The sequence below is a fragment of the Oncorhynchus nerka genome, linkage group LG28, assembly GCF_034236695.1.
Source record: "Oncorhynchus nerka isolate Pitt River linkage group LG28, Oner_Uvic_2.0, whole genome shotgun sequence".
Classification (NCBI taxonomy): Eukaryota; Metazoa; Chordata; class Actinopteri; order Salmoniformes; family Salmonidae; genus Oncorhynchus; species Oncorhynchus nerka.
This window is the reverse complement of record NC_088423.1, coordinates 76,350,631-76,367,838: the sequence shown is the minus strand read 5'-3', so window position 1 is coordinate 76,367,838 and position 17,208 is coordinate 76,350,631. Positions and strand designations below refer to the sequence as shown.

Here is a 17,208-nt window from a genome sequence, read left to right as displayed (position 1 = left end):
AGATTATTGAATCCCTGATCAGACTACAGAATTTCCACTGGGAAGGGACTCTTGATCTGTGAATGTCAGCCAACTGGTGTCCAGTAACAGCCTTGATATGTCATCATGCTCTTGCTACTAGAAGTATGGTTGAGTAAGTTTCATTTTCAGGAATCTTTTCCATTGCCTATGGCTGCCTGTCAACTTTTTCTACTTAATTTCTGCTTTATTGTATGGACCCCTAGCTCATATTGTTGCTTTTTCCCTGGCTAGGTGAGATGTTTTCCCATCTGAGAAAAGCTCTGCTCCATCGATTTTACAAAACTATATGCATAAATGGGGTAGAAAATGAAGATTGCAAATACATTGTCATATTATGGTACTGCATACATAAGGTACATGATGGCAACTACAGTATGACTCCTTTCTACAGACCAGGAGCTCCAAAGGTTAAAGACTGGGATGGAGACGCTGCTGGTTGCCAATGATGAAAAGGTGAGTAGGTGTCTGTCAAAGGTTACTACTAATGCATGTTTGTCTCTCCTGGTCCAGTAGTGAGAATTTGCTATACGTCACAAAATAAAACATTGAACTGACTGATTCCATTGCTTTGTACAGTGTATACAGTTGGGTGCCGTTGTATACATTAAGCAATGTAGGCATACACAGCAGGACCATCACTGTTAGAATGGCAGGAGCTGCTGGAAGGCTGATGGTGTACGTAACCACACATCCGTAGCACCGCAGTTTACAGCACAGAGCTTTTGTACTCTTAGTTGCACCCACGGGTGGAATCTTTGAACAAATAGGCCTCATGCGTTCTCGCTCTCTCCGCAGCCATCCGTTTTAGGCAAAGCCACAATTAATGAGTCTTGGATATGCCAGACCTAATTTTGGAGTTTGGTCCATTAAGAGAAACTAGACCAGGCCAGGGGCACTGGCACCACTTCAAAACACATGCACGCACTCCGTTACCACTACTGATTTCCAGCTGTGCCCATGTCACATCACATTTCTCAACTCTTATGTTAAAAGCATATGGAGAAAGCCAATTATAGTGCCTTGCTAAAGTATTCGGACCCTTTGGATTATTTCAATATTTGTTTTTAGTGGGATTAAAATTGTCAACAATCTAGAGTAAAAAAAATAAACATTAGCATAAACATAACAGACTTGCACAAGTATTCATCCCCTTTTGTTTAGCTAAGCCTAAATTGGTTCAGGAGTAAAATATGGCTTAACATATCACAAATTACCTGGACTCTCACTGAAATAATAGTCATTCAAAAATCCAGTCAACCCCTAATGCTTTCTCTGTCCCGCATACACACATTTAAGGTCCCACAATCAAGTGTTGAATTTCAAGAACAAAAAGCCTCAAAGGGTAGTGCTGGGTAACAACCGATCTGACAATGAAAGTCTTTCAAGCATGATCTGGTTGATTATTAAACCACCCAGACACATCTTAGTCCTACTGAGGTGCATGCCAGGAATGACACTGCTCAGCGATATTACCATGAGGCCATTGGTGATTGTTTTTGGAACAAAAAAATGTGCTTAGTTCTAGCTGTTCAGGACCAGTTTATTACCGGCCACCCTTTTCAAAACAGACCAACTCTGTTAACGGGATCATTGACTTCATTAGTTGTGATTTCTGATGCATATATGGTTGAATCATAAGCATACGTGGACACTTGATGTAGTGGCAGTTCATTGGTAAAAAGAGTAGAGTGCCTAGAGATCTGCCCTGTAGTACACCACACTTGGTCAAAAATGTAGTTTTTAATGGTAGCTTTTCTGAGTTCAATTAGTTTGCCATGTCATGGATTCAGAGCTGAGATTGAAAAATCCTAATATTTCTCAACTGGTTATGGTCAATATCAAAGGCTATACTGAACAGTACAGCTCCCACAATATTCTTATGAATTTCTTTCAACTAATCATCAGTAATTTGTCAGTATATGTTGATTGCCCTTCTCTATAAGCATGTTAAATCTTAATTTGTTTAGAGAAATAGCATTTTATTTGGTCAACTTTTTTTTTTTTTTCCTCCAACCATTTGCTAAGAGCTGCAGCAAGCTTATAGGTGTGCTATTAGGACTTGTAAAGGCTGCTTTACCACTCTTGGGTAGTGGAAATACACTGCTCAAAAAAATAAAGGGAACACTTAAACCGCACAATGTAACTCCAAGTCAATCACACTTCTGTGAAATCAAACTGTCCACTTAGGAAGCAACACTGATTGACAATACATTTCACATGCTGTTGTGCAAATGGAATAGACACCCCAATAAAGGAGTGGTTCTGCAGGTGGTGACCACACACTACTTCTCAGTTCCTATGCTTTCTGGCTGACGTTTTGGTAACTTTTGAATGCTGGCGGTGCTTTCACTCTAGTGGTAGCATGATACAAAGTCTACTACCCACACAAGTGGCTCAGGTAGTGCAGCTCATCCAGGATGGCACATCAATGCGAGCTGTGGCAAGAAGGTTTGCTGTGTCTGTCAGCGTAGTGTCCAGAGCATGGAGGCGCTATCAGGAGATGGGCCAGTACATCAGGAGACGCGGAGGAGGCCGTAGGAGGGCAACAACCCAGCAGCAGGACCGCTACCTCCGCCTTTGTGCAAGGAGGAGCACTGCCAGAGCCCTGCAAAATGACCTCCAGCAGGTGGTATGAGGGCCTGATGTCCACAGGTGGGGGTTGCACTTACAGCCCAACACTATGCAGGACGTTTGGCATTTGCCAGAGAACACCAAGATTGGCAAATTTGCCACTGGCACCCTGTGCTCTTCACAGATGAAAGCAGGTTCACACTGAGCACATGTGACAGTCTGGAGACGCCGTGGAGAACATTTTGCTGCCTGCAACATCCTCCAGCATGACCGGTTTGGCGGTGGGTCAGTCATGGTGTGGGGTGGCATTTCTTTGGGGGGCCGCACAGCCCTCCATGTGCTCGCCAGAGATAGCCTTACTGCCATTAGGTACCGAGATGAGATCCTCAGACCCCTTGTGAGACCATATGCTGGTGCGGTTGGCCCTGGGTTCCTCCTAATGCAAGACAATGCTAGAGTGTGTCAGCAGTTCCTGCAAGAGGAAGGCATTGATGCTATGGACTGGCCCGCCCGATCCCTCAGGAGACCATCCGCCACCTCATCAGGAGCATGCCCAGTCGTTGTAGGGAGGTCATACAGGCACGTGGAGGCCACACACACTACTGAGCCTCATTTTGACTTGTTTTATGGACATTACATCAAATTTGGATCAGCCTGTAGTGTGGTTTTACACTTTAATTTTGTGTGACTCTAAATCCAGACCTCCATGGGTTGATAAATTTGATTTCATTGACAATTTCTGTGATTTTTGTTGTCAGCACATTCAACTATGTAAAGAAAAAGTATTTAATAAAAATATTTCATTCATTCAGATCTAGGATGTGTTATTTTAGTGTTCCCTTTATATATTTTTTTTTGGCTTCCTTCCAAGCCTGAGGACAAAGACTTTCCTCTAGGCACAGTTGACCTGACCGCTTTGAAGTGGCTAGAGTCCTCAGTAGCTTTCCATCGAAGTTGTCAATGCCAGATTTGTCATTGATTGGTAACAGTTTTTCCACCTCTCCCACACAAACTTTACAAAATTAATAAAAAAATGGATTTATACATGAATACGATGGCTCACTGTTTGGCATTTCCTGCCAAAGTTCCCACTTTGCCAATACAGTCATTAAAATAATTGCCAACACTAAATGGCTTTGAATAAGACATCTGAGTTTTTCCATTTATATAATTGATCTTGGCTTCATAACGCAGTTTCTTTGAGTTTAGTCACAATTTGCAGTACGTCAGCCAGTCGGCTGCGTAGACGACTTATTGGCCACTCCTTTTGCCCTATCTCTTTCAACCATACAGTTTAAGTTCCTCGTCAATCCATGGAGCTTTAACAGTTCTAACAGTCTGTTTTCTTAGCAGGTGCATGTTCATCAATAATTGGAAGAAGCAATTTCATAAATTCATCAAGTGCAGCGTTTGGTTGTGCCTTTCATTAATCACATCAGACAAATATGTAACATCCACGTAAGAGTCATACAAAATATTTTGCTATGATCTTATACACTATTTTGCTGTCCTGACTATAGCCACTATAGTGTGATCCCTGCATCCAATGGGTACGGACACGGCTTTAAAAGAAAGTTCTACAGTATTTAACAATGTGATTGATACATGTGGATCTTGTTCCTCTGGTGTTTTTAAACACCCTCGTAGGTTGATTAATAACTTGAACCAGATTAAAAACACTGGTTACAGTGAAGCTTCCTCTTGAGCAGACCGCTTGATGAATCCCAGTCAATATTCAGGACCACATAAAAGTAGACCTCTGTTTACATCACAATATCAAGCTTTTTACACATTTAGACACTGACTGTTAGCACTTGGTGGGCTATAGCAACACCCCAAATATTTATTTTTTTAGATTTGCCAAGTGAACCTGCAACCACAACACTTCAATAACATTTGACATAAGCTCTTCTCTAAGCATTACAGGGATATGACTGAATATACAGTGCATTTGGAAAGTATACAGTCTCCTTTTTCCAAATTGTTACGGTACAGCCTTATTCTAAAAATGCTTATTGTTTTTAACCTCTCCAATCTACACAATACCCCATAATGACAAAGCAAAAACATTGTTTTGAGTCTTCTTGGGTATGACACTACATGCTTGGCACAACTGTATTTGGGGCTTTTCTCCCATTCTTCACTGCAGATCCTCTCAATCTCTCAGGTTGTTTGGGGAGCGTCGATGCACAGCTATTTTCAAGTCTCCAGAGATGTTCGATCGGGTTCAAGTCCGAGTTCCGGCTGGGCCACTCATGGACATTCAGAGACTTGTCCTGACCCTTCATCTCTCTCAATGACTTTCATCTTACCATTCTGTTTCTACTCATCGTGCTGACTGGGAGAACTGCAAACTGTTCTTCAGTTACTTGAATCCACCCGTATTTTGACAAAACACAAAGCTATTTTCTTGTAACAACTGCTTGCAGAACTTTGTCATGGTAGCTAGCAACACAGGTTACGCTGTTTCTCTTCGCAGATCCAGACAGGGCAGGTCACAGGGACGATTGAACCTAACAGCAGGGATCTAGACGGCCACAAACTCGGGACGATCTGCGGTCCCAGCCACAATGGCTAACCGCTTCGTGGTCTGCCCTCAACGCCGCTAGGTAAATGGCTTCTCAGACCTGGCCTTAGTTGGCAAGATCACTGGACAGAGACTAGCAGTCCCAGCAACTGATGCCAACTGTGTCGCAGGATCCAAACTAAAAAGTTAGCTAGCTACCAAGAAACATTTCAAAACACAACCGAGCTCTTCCTCGTTTCATGTTAAACAGGAAGTGACGATAGTTATTTAAAAAAGAATAGGCAAATATTGCACAATCCAGCTGTGCAAAGCTCTTAGACTTACCCAAGAAGACTCATGGCTGTAATTGATGCCAAAGGTGTTTCTAACATGTTTTGACTCTTGGAGCTGAATATTTGAGTTATTACATTTTTTTCCCCACTTTGGCGTTTTGTGTAGATTGACAATTCAATTTTAATACCACTTTCTAGTACAAAATGAGAAGAAATACTCTGAATACTTTTTGAAAGGTACTGTATGGATTAATCTCCCTGTTACAGGACCGGCATATTGAGGAGCTCACATTGCTCTTAGGCCAGTGCAGACAGTTCAGAGATGTTGTGACCCCAAGACAAGGTAACAACCTTCCCTACCATACTCTAGTTATTGATTTTTATTTTATTTATTAAAAGCCACTGAAAGGGTAAAATATTCCTTACATTCAAATATATAATAAAGCAGAACATTTCCATTACTCATGATGGTATAAAGCAATGACACTTTCTTTGATAGCTCCACCCACTATCCTCTCAGTATCCAATGAGAGGACTCTGTCGAGCAGCAGCGAAGAAGAGGAGCATGGAGTGGTGATGACAGTTCCTCCCAGTGCACTCCCTGAGAACACAAAGACTGAGGTGGGTCAGAGGAAGGGGAATGTTCAGATGGGGGAACACATTGTTCTCTCAGCCACAATCATACACTGACAATTACTCCAGTTTTCAGTATCAGCATAATATGAAGGTTGAAAGTGCCTTTGGATTAAAACATGATTGATCCTGCCCAATATGGTTCAGAAGTCTCATTTTCCCACAAGTCTTCTATTGAACTAGAGGCTGTGGCGCTACAGTCATATTCCTTGTTCCCTGTCCTTATCTCCATCTCTCCTCTGGTCTAGATGTCCTTCAGTGGTTCGTCCCCCCAGCTTGTGTCCAACCTGCCAACCCAGAAGGGGAGAGAACTCTGGTGAGACTCTGGGGAATGGAACACCTTTTACGGGACTGCACACACAAGGGACTGCACACACAAGGACACAATTGACTGCACTAATCAATATTTTTCATTGGGAATGATCAGATGATAATGTATTTTTATCAGGACGCATCCCCGACTTTTATCAAGCAGTATGGACAACCTACAGAATGGATCTTCACTGAAGGTAGTGGAGACATTTTCACCTGTTAACATTTACTGACCAGAGTAGGAATATCTGTCTAGAAAGGGCATTACTTGTCTCCGCAATCTGTATCACAGCACTGACTCCTTGTCATCTAATGACTATTCTTCACCTTTCCTACCTCTAGCATGTAGTGGTGATTCCTGTAGAGGCTGAAGTGTCTACTGCGGTATTATAACTGTGAACAAAACTCTTCACTTTCATATCTAACCGTTACTGTTCCCTTTGTGTTTGGGTCACACTTCTGACCACATTGTTTTGTCTTGACAATCAGAATTTTACAGAAAAACATCTATGAATTTAAAGTAAAATTAAACATTGTATTGGTCTAATTGTTTAATTTATCTGTTTGTTCTCCAGAATGGGCCTGTAGATAACAGGTGCCAGACCTTGCCGGGGAAGTCCTCCCTACCAGAGCATAATGGAGAGTGCAGTGAGACACCGAGCCAGAGGTCTCTAGAGGGGAGTGAAGACGGAGACTCAAGTAAGTCTGAAGAAGCACTACCCCACCCCCACACTGTCCATAGGTGCTTCAGACACCTCCACCTCAGAATATACTGTAGGTTTCCCTGTGTCTTGTGTTTATATGGTGGACAGACCTGCTCTGAGAAAACATATGTGCTTAGTTCTGGCCCCTTCTACACCACAGAGCACAAAGCCCCTGGTAGATCAGACCAAGCCCTGGTCCTCCCTTTGAGACAGGGCACATACGCAGGTCTCTGATCAGTGGCTAGTGGCACTGTGATCAAAGCTAATAATGGAGAGGTCCCAGCCGGAGCAAAGGTCGCTTACCTCAATTCCACCTTCTCTTTCTAAATGATCAAAGTCCACACAACTCCACCCTCTCTCACGGACCACACTCACCCCAACTCCACCCTGGGCTTTGGAGTGGCAAATCAAGCCCATGAGTGTATGATCCTCCCACAAAATTAATCTATTTTGGCCTCCCGGCTTTAAATGGTGCCATATTATGGATGCAGTGGTGGGATTTTGTGCTGCGCACATACAGGCACAGGCCCAGCAGCTGGAGCGCCTTTCTATGTGCTCTCACTCCTGTTGGGTGGTCGGTTTGAGCCAAAGGCCTCAAATACAAACATGAGAAAGCAAAGCACTACCAATCCCCTAGTGGGCCTATCAGTGAGTCTTACTGGGGTCTGACACACACAACTAAAAAGACATTAGACAAAATACTTCACAATTTACATTTAAAACATGTTAACGCTTTTAAGTGTGTGTGATCATCAATCAGTTACACATACATGTCAGTACATACACACAAGATGGTCATATGGGGGAGAGACATTGTGCTGTGAGGTGTTGCTTTACTTGTTCTTTTTTAAAACCAGGTTTGCTGTTCACTTGCACTATATAAGATTGAAGGGAGTCATGCACTCATGGCTCTGTATAATACTGTATGTTTCCTTGAATTTGTTCTGGACCTGGGGACTGTGAAAAGACCCCTGGTGACATGTCTGGTGGGGTAAGTGTGTGTGTCAGTGCTGTGTAAGTTGACTGCATACAACTTGGAATTTCCAATACATTCATGTGTCTTATCTTTCAGGGATATGCACACGTAAGAGTGTCCATGACACTAGCTATGAGTTAATTAACATGTTTGTGCTACTCATCTCTCCACAGGCTATTGGCAATAAACAGAATTCAATCATTAAGACTGAAGGTTCCCCGCCTGTATGAAACTTACTTGCACAAAGATAACATCAGCTATTTGTGTTGCGGGCCTGGAAAGAAATTACTTTTTTGAACAAGTTGATTTCTTTCATTTTCAAAAGCAACTCTAATGAAAGCTAAACCAGAACCTTCGCACAGATGTAAACGTCCGATTGAAACAACTAGAAAATAAAGAATATTTTTGTTCTTTCCCCCCTTCTTACAGGAAAGACAGAGAAAATGGACGACACCTCGTCCTCTGACCTTTCACCCCAGTCATCAGGGGCGGAGTCAGGTCAACAGACTATTGGCTCTCCAGAGCACCTGAAGAACAATAACAGTATCAGAAAACTCTGGGGAAAGTGAGTGGGTATATATTTTTTAATTAAAAAAAAATATATATATATATATATACAGTAAATTAGGCATATGTACCTCACCTAAAATTGCAAGCTTTGGGATGTGAATGACACCCAAGTCATGTATATTATCTACAGTATGTCTATGAAATCAAATACTGTCCTCTCTTCCAGGATCAGGCGGACCCAGTCAGGGGGTCTGCAGGGGGAGGACCTGGAACCAAACCAGTTTAGGAGAGGGGGGCTGCGTGCCACAGCGGGGCCAAGATTGACCCGGACCCCTGAGTCTGGCAGCTCTGTTCGGTAAGACTGGGTTTGGGGGATGACTCCTTGACACCACATAATTCCCCAGTAGATTATTGGCATGAAAAAAAAAATGTAGTAACACTTAATTTCGATCATCTACAGATTTCTACTAACCTTAACCCCTACCCTTAACCTTATTATTAACCTTACAGTATCAAACAGTTGCTTATCAACAGATGGCTTGTTGATAGTATGCCCATATGTAGAGCATCTACAGATAAACATTCCGGACTATCCAAATAAAGGGTGCCCAAGATGTAACCGATTTGGTCTTATGTAGCAACATTTGAAATGTTTTTCTTTACATTAGGTAACAATAGCATAACTGGTGCATTTTAACACCAATAAATCAGTGCATTTAATATATCAATCTAGCAAACCAGGCAACTTTCTAAACAATGTTTTGCTTAGTTTTCTAGCTTGTTAGAAGGTATAAACGGTACAGTGAAACGGTTACTTGCAGTCTTTCGTTTAGACATATAGCTCGGTAAACAATGAACCATCATCCCAACTCATAATATTAATACTCAGCATGAATCTACAGGTAGTTAAAGCTAACTAACTAGATAGGTTCAATGTTAGCTAGCTAGCTAACATTAGTCTATAACTAGCAATGTAAATGGCTCTGAGATACAAATAGCATTATTACACAGATCATACACGTAATATTAGCCATTGCACTTTAACGTGCACTTTAACGTGCAATGAAAATGACGTTCTAACAAAATTAGAAGATAATAATATCTGAAAATGTAGCTAGCTAGACTCTCGTACCGTATAAACGCTTCTCCCTCTTTGTCACAAATGCCATGGTTGCCCTTAGTTTGACAATGTAATCCAGACAAATGTATACTACAGCCTTCTGTGTTCTCTTTGACTCCCTCGGCATTTGCAATCAAAAGCCTGCATTTTCCCCATCTCCTTAGCGATCATACTCTGCTTCCACCAGGCATTCCACTGATTTCAAAACACTGTCCTCCCAGAAAGTGAAGATCCTTAGCAACACTGCAGTTCTTTGTGAAATCTTTCACTAAATTCCACTTTAGAAAGTATAATCTTAACATACTTAGCAGCTCGTGTTATAGACAGAAGCAGGCTACATGGCAGACCAATCCGAACTCCTCTCTCGTCATGTCCAGCCCAACCATTATCTCTGCCAATCATGGCTAGCGGCAGGTAGCCTTGCGGGTAGGAACTTTGGGCCAGTAACCAAAAGGTTTCTGGATCGAATCCCCGAGCTGACAATGTAAAAATCCCGAAGCGCTGAATGCGTTGGTGTTGATTTAAGGCAGCCCTCTGCACCTCTCATTCAGAGTGGTTGGGTTAAATGCAGAAAACAGATTTCAGATGTACAACTGACTAGTTGTCCCCCTTTACTGTTTTTCCATGGTTAAACCAACTAGGCTCATAATTTAACAAAATCAATTTTCATTTACAGACGGCATACAAGTTTGTTTTTAAAGGAACATGAAAGTTCACATGTTCCAGAATACATTTCTGCAAAAAAAGCTTTTTGATAAAATATGTAATTTTAATAAAAAAATGTCTCCAGTATAGTATTGACTTGCGACATGCCTACTTTACGGAAATGAGTAACATATGTTTGCTACTGCACCTGTTTCAATATAGGGTATACTGTTCACATAGTATAGATGTTGAGTTGGCCAAATACAATACATGTAGACAGATGAAAAACAAGGTTTTCCATCAGTATTCTCTCTCGCTCTCACAAATTCTTCATATAATTTCTATCATTCTGTCTATCAGGGATATGAACACACCATTCAGCCAGTGGACCAGGGAGCAGGTGTGTGGTTGGCTGGAGGACTATGGTCTGGGCCAGTACGTCAACCTGACCCGGCAGTGGGTCGACAACGGACAGACCCTCCTGTCCGCAAGGCCACAGGACTTTGAGAAGGTCATTGAGGGAGAGAGGGTTTCTACCATGATGAACTTAAAAACATACAAAATTGTTGCTTCTATGGTGCCTATATTAGGACAGCCTCAGGGTAGCAAGTAGGTCAAGTCGGTCACTCAGAACTTTTCAGTCTCGGCAGGATTCCATATGGACACTCTGTTGTCATAATACTCTCTGGAGAACATGTAACACAGCAGGAATCAGGATCATGTTCTGAAGTTAGAAACCGTCATTGATTGGCTTTGGGAAACCACAGTAAAACCTTGCATGTGTTTGGGAACCTTATTTGAATGTAAATGTTTCTGTGTCCACAGGAAATGGGTATCAAACACCCGCTACACAGGAAGAAACTACAGCTGGCTCTAAGGGGGTTCAGTACTAAAGCCCTGGAAAAGTCCTCTGAACTAGACCACATTTGGGTTACACGTACGTCTACAACTTAAGCTGTACTATTAAAATCTACTATATTCAGACATTGCCAGAAGTGTTGTATTTGAGGTGCACAATGAGTCAACTGCATTGTCTGTAGGATATTTTGCTGGGAAATGTTCCTTGTTCAAAAGGAAGTTAAATGGTTGGCTCTGATTGGTCACATGCAGGATGGTTGGATGACATAGGCCTTCCTCAGTACAAGGACCAGTTCCACGAGGGGCGAGTGGATGGCAGGATGCTCCAGTATCTCACCGTGGTAAAGCTAAACAATGAGATTTTTGAAAGTGAATCCTGTTTACCTGCTCATGTGATATCATCACCATTTAATATACAATTAGTATAAAAGTGTTCCCATACAGTGAATATGCCCTAGCTTTCCTACTGAACTACAGTAAATATGCCCTAGCTTTCCTACTGAACTACAGTGAATATGCCCTAGCTTTCCTACTGAACTACAGTAAATATGCCCTAGCTTTCCTACTGAACTACAGTAAATATGCCCTAGCTTTCCTACTGAACTACAGTGAATATGCCCTAGCTTTCCTACTGAACTACAGTGAAGATGCCCTAGCTTTCCTACTGAACTACAGTAAATATGCCCTAGCTTTCCTACTGAACTACAGTAAATATGCCCTAGCTTTCCTACTGAACTACAGTGAATATGCCCTAGATTTCTTACTGAACTACAGTGAATATGCCCTAGCTTTCCTACTGAACTACAGTGAATATGCCCTAGCTTTCCTACTGAACTACAGTGAATATGCCCTAGCTTTCCTACTGAACTACAGTGAATATGCCCTAGCTTTCCTACTGAACTACAGTGAATATGCCCTAGCTTTCCTACTGAACTACAGTGAATATGCCCTAGCTTTCCTACTGAACTACAGTGAATATGCCCTAGCTTTCTTACTGAACTACAGTGAATATGCCCTAGCTTTCTTACTGAACTACAGTATCTAAACTGTTTCCCAGAATGACCTGCTTTTCCTGAAGGTGACCAGTCAGCTTCATCACCTCAGTGTAAAGTGTGCTATCCACGTCCTCCACGTCAACAAGTTCAACCCCCACTGCCTCCGACGCAGGCCTGGAGAGGAGGTGAGAGGGTAGGGACCCTGAGGTGGTGGGAGGAGGTGAGGGGGTAGGGACCCTGAGGTGGGAGGTGAGGGGGTAGGGACCCTGAGGTGGGAGGTGAGGGGGTAGGGACCCTGAGGTGGGAGGTGAGGGGGTAGGGACCCTGAGGTGAGGGGGTAGGGACCCTGAGGTGAGGGGGTAGGGACCCTGAGGTGGGAAATGAGTTAATATTTGTTTAATAAGATTTTACTTCTCAGTGGAGGAACTCTCTCATTCCTCTCTCCCCTGGTCAGAGGAACCCCTCTCCTTCAGAAGTGATCCAATGGTCCAACCATCGTGTGATGGAGTGGCTTCGGGCAGTGGACCTGGCTGAGTATGCACCCAACCTACGGGGCAGTGGGGTCCATGGAGGTCTCATTGTGAGTGGACTGCACCTCAGAACCATGCATGTGTCCCAATTCCTCAAACTTTTCTGAAGTGTGCAGTTGCACACCCCCTGTCATCTGCAGGTACACACTTTGGAAGAAGACTGGAGAATGTTCTTACCTGAGTGAGCTCCAGCCCTGTCCTCTACCCCTGTACTTTAGATTCTGGAACCATGGTTCACCTCTGAGACCCTGGCCATGCTGCTGAACATCCCCCCTCAGAAGACCCTGCTCCGCCGCCACCTGGCCACCGCCTTCACTGCCCTGGTGGGGACGCAGGCCACTCTGGACAAACGGGAGTATGCCAACGCCACCGGCCATGCACCCCTCACTACCGCCGCCAAAGTCCGGGTATGACTGCTGTGTGTCCATGGAAGAAGGCCCATGATTACCTTATGATGTGCTGTGAATACTGTGTACATGTAATGAAATCTGCCTAATATGCTGTTATTGAGAGTTTTAGAAATAATCCACAGTAGTTATTGTTCAATATACGTATTGTGTACAGAGGACCCAAGCTTAAGCTCTTGTCTTCCTGTATTATTTCAGCCCAAGAAGCTTGGTTTGAACCACTTCAGTCACCTGAGGAAGAGGAGCCCAGATAATTTGGCGGACTACATCTGCCCGATAGACAGTGGGGGCCTTTCGGTCATGAATGGGGTTTCCCACCGGCCGTACGCAGGGGTCCGTGGCCTCAGCCCCATCCTGGACAGCGAGTCAGAGAAGCGGGAGCAGGTGGGGCCCAAAAGCTGACACTGACGCTCCCCTCAGCCAATGACTGCAAATCTTATGGCTTTTAAACCCTGCCCCACATGCCTACGTAAACATATCCCTGCTCTCCCTGAATCAAGGTGCTGATTCAGTGTAAATTCTAAAGCAGTGTTTTTACCAAATGGTGATTCACTGGACAAGATACTGTGTGTGTGCATATAATGAATATCAGCAGGATGTGCTAATTGGGTATTTGCTGGATGATAATTAGCTGGATGTGCTAATGACTTGTTTACTGGATATGCTTATTAAGTAATTGACCTGGATATGTTGAAATCATGACTGACCTGACAGGCTAAATGAGGATTCATAATGCTATGGTTGTATAATGGTTCCCTTTGAAAGCTGCTCTCTGCATTCCTGGAAAAATGAGATGGATTAAATGGTCCTATCTTCTGCAATTGCTTCAGAACACAACTCTTATGATGTTACTGACCATTGTAGTCTTCCTCCTTACCTTGCTGGATTTATCTTAGCTATTAACTGCCTTTCTTGAGTTAAGGTACAAAATGAATACCTTTTCTATAAGCTTGTTTGATTTATTTTGTGCTATATTTAATAATTGGCAAATTCACAAAATGAGGTGCTCTCGTAAATTCAGGTTTGCACACAAACTCAACTGGCCTATAATTATATATTGAAAATAAATAATAATTTGCAGGTGATTGTTTGGTTAATTTGAATCCTAAATGCATGATTTAATGTGGTGTAAGGTGAGTGGGTTAAAGGCCACACTAGCCAATATTGACTCTGAAGCAGAGTGCTCTTGCTGACTGACTCCACGATAACACACATGGATTATAGACGATGCTACAGCGGCTTCAAATAATTATTCCGTCAATGCACATCTGAATTTACGGCATTGCTACATCTGTACTATTGTATACTATCATGGGACTGGTAAGCCATGAATGCTGAAGTTTTCAGATTGCTGATTAATGTTCCATCAGGCATCCACTGAGGACAGTGACGTTTCAGCTGTCTCCAGCTCAGACTCTGAGGACATGAGGTTTCAGCATTGTTTTTCAGAGAACTGAAGACTGTTTATCATTACAGTAAGTCATTTTCCCTCATGGTGTTTGTGGCGCTATGGCTCAAGTTACAATGCTACAGTAGGTGGAGTATAATTCAGTATGTTGGACTGTTACCTACCATGCGCCTCCACGTTATTGCAATATTATGGTCTTCATTGTGTCCTCAGGTCCATCATTAAAGTTATACTTTAGCTTCTGTGTAGTCTGTGTTATTGCAGTGTGAAGAGCCAACGCAGTGAACAGATTCTGCCTTGGAATTTGTGAGAAGCAGAAACCAAACTAGCAGAAATTCCCAGAAAGCCTTGTGTACTCACCATCGTGAAGATCTGAAGTCGAGGATGGCTCTCTGAAGGATATTTTTAGGTTGGAAGCCCACACCCTTTATTCAGCTATAATAGAGGGAAATCAATGGCTGTAAAAATATATTTACAGTTTATCAATGAAACTTCTTTGATCAAGAATGTTATTCTGTTAATGATGAAATTGAGTGACTTCCTTCATATGTCAATAAAGGCAGACGTATCCAACAGTTGGATTGGAAGAACACAACATGAATGACCAGTTCAGACACTATTAGAGTACCAACATCTTAAAGTACAAACAGGAAGACATGTTATCTTCATTAGGAAAGAAGTGCAGAAAAGAAACAGATAAACATTCAACAATCCAATTTACATTAGGGCTTTTCTTGCATTTCATCATTAGCAGAGGAATGTCATGTGATTTACCCAGCTTCACACAATCATCTCACTCCTCCGCTTGTCCACAACTGATTTTCTAGACATGGCAGCAAAGGTTATTCTGTCCAATGTGAATAATTATATCTCTGTCAAAGAATAGTTCATGACTGTCTGAGGGGGGAAAAAGTAAGTCCGGTGATCTGTTTGACTGGTCTAGTACTGCTCTCTACTGGTTTAAGGTGATCTGTTTGACTGGTCTAGTACTGCTCTACTGGTTTAAGGTGATCTGTTTGACTGGTCTAGTACTGCTCTCTAATGGTTTAAGGTGATCTGTTTGACTGGTCTAGTACTGCTCTCTAATGGTTTAAGGTGATCTGTTTGACTGGTCTAGTACTGCTCTCTACTGGTTTAAGGTGATCTGTTTGACTGGTCTAGTACTGCTCTCTACTGGTTTAAGGTGATATGTTTGACTGGTCTAGTACTGCTCTCTACTGGTTTAAGGTGATCTGTTTGACTGGTCTAGTACTGCTCTCTAATGGTTTAAGGTGATCTGTTTGACTGGTCTAGTACTGCTCTCTACTGGTTTAAGGTGATCTGTTTGACTGGTCTAGTACTGCTCTCTACTAGTTTAAGGTGATCTGTTTGACTGGTCTAGTACTGCTCTCTACTGGTTTAAGGTGATCTGTTTGACTGGTCTAGTACTGCTCTCTACTGGTTTAAGGTGATCTGTTTGACTGGTCTAGTACTGCTCTCTACTAGTTTAAGGTGATCTGTTTGACTGGTCTAGTACTGCTCTCTACTGGTTTAAGGTGATCTGTTTGACTGGTCTAGTACTGCTCTCTACTAGTTTAAGGTGATCTGTTTGACTGGTCTAGTACTGCTCTCTACTGGTTTAAAAAGGCAAGGACATGTCTCAGGATTGGATACCCTTGAGTTTTATAGAATTGAATAAAACAGGAATAACCGCGTTAGACAAGTATTTTAAATGAAAGGCTCAGCGTGAAGGTAAACAATTTTTTTCCATTGTTTCTGCCCTTAATTCTCATTACAATATATATAATATACATTCTCGATATCAAGTGTTTGACCTCGTTTCCTGGTTATTATGTACATAACTCAAAGACCTATGCAGTTCTGTGTAGATGCATAGTGCCATGCGTTGTATGTGCAGTCTAGTTTACTAGTGCAGCACCAATCGTCAACATAATGCATGTTGTGGATGAATTACTGTATATGTCTTTGCAGCAGTTTACATTTGGTTTCATTGACCGTCAATGATGTATTAAAGTGTCTCAAAATAATATTCCCCCCATTTCCCGTTTACATGAACCAGACTAGGGTTATATGACAATACATGTGAGTAGCCTGTATCCTGGCTACATGACCAACCTAGCTGATCATAATACCATGGTCACATCATCTTTGTATCTGTGCCATGATACTGTCTGTGACAGCATGCGCAGTGCCATTGAGGCAATCTCCATTTTGAAGTAGTCAATTTCTTCTTTATGATTGGCTGATCCCTCCTCATGACCCGGTTGGGCTTGACTCCAACAGTGTTACAAGGAAGGATCAGCCAATGAAGTTGGAAGTCCCACCCAGTTGACTATGTCAGAGAGCAAGAGGCGAAGCAACAGGGATAACTGGGCCTAAAATCTGTGTTCTCCAGCAGGTGGCGTTTCTTCCCGCTCACCAAGCGAGGAGTTTTTGTTTGTAGGTCAATGAGAGGCTTATTTGCTGTGTGGCTTATTTGATCGAATAGAAGTTTCACAGTGCTTATGTTACGAGTGTATTGAAATAAGTAGGACATGTAACATCCTGACAACTTTGAGAAAAAAACACTTTGGCCTAGATTCAAGTCGGTATGTTGGGAGATGTGAAAACGGCCACTGGGGGCAGCAGAGAGCGCCGTTAACTTCAAATATGTTTCAGTTTTGCTGTGTATGGTGGATGGGTGTAAGCATCTGCCTCTGATTTCGAAGGATGCAAGTTC

The 17,208-nt window shown here is 42.6% G+C and overlaps 1 protein-coding gene across 8 annotated transcripts in view; it reads left to right on the top strand.

Moving 5' to 3' along the window:
* Positions 1-14,726, top strand: part of LOC115113678 (liprin-beta-2-like) — a 31,122-nt gene extending 16,396 nt beyond the window's left edge. For 6 of the 8 annotated variants that reach the window (XM_029641605.2, XM_029641602.2, XM_029641606.2 and 3 more), the window contains 15 exons: positions 413-474; positions 5,659-5,734; positions 5,891-6,012; positions 6,273-6,340; positions 6,473-6,533; positions 6,912-7,035; positions 8,446-8,581; positions 8,753-8,881; positions 10,652-10,802; positions 11,117-11,228; positions 11,402-11,490; positions 12,207-12,329; positions 12,563-12,724; positions 12,893-13,081; positions 13,280-14,726. In XM_029641605.2, the coding sequence (XP_029497465.1) occupies positions 413-474; positions 5,659-5,734; positions 5,891-6,012; positions 6,273-6,340; positions 6,473-6,533; positions 6,912-7,035; positions 8,446-8,581; positions 8,753-8,881; positions 10,652-10,802; positions 11,117-11,228; positions 11,402-11,490; positions 12,207-12,329; positions 12,563-12,724; positions 12,893-13,081; positions 13,280-13,483 (1,808 nt within the window). In that variant the 3' untranslated portion in view covers positions 13,484-14,726. The remainder of the gene's footprint in view (positions 1-412; positions 475-5,658; positions 5,735-5,890; positions 6,013-6,272; positions 6,341-6,472; positions 6,534-6,911; positions 7,036-8,445; positions 8,582-8,752; positions 8,882-10,651; positions 10,803-11,116; positions 11,229-11,401; positions 11,491-12,206; positions 12,330-12,562; positions 12,725-12,892; positions 13,082-13,279) is intronic. The other 2 variants (XM_029641603.2, XM_029641604.2) reach the window with 2 other exon arrangements.
* Positions 14,727-17,208: the final 2,482 nt, after the last annotated feature.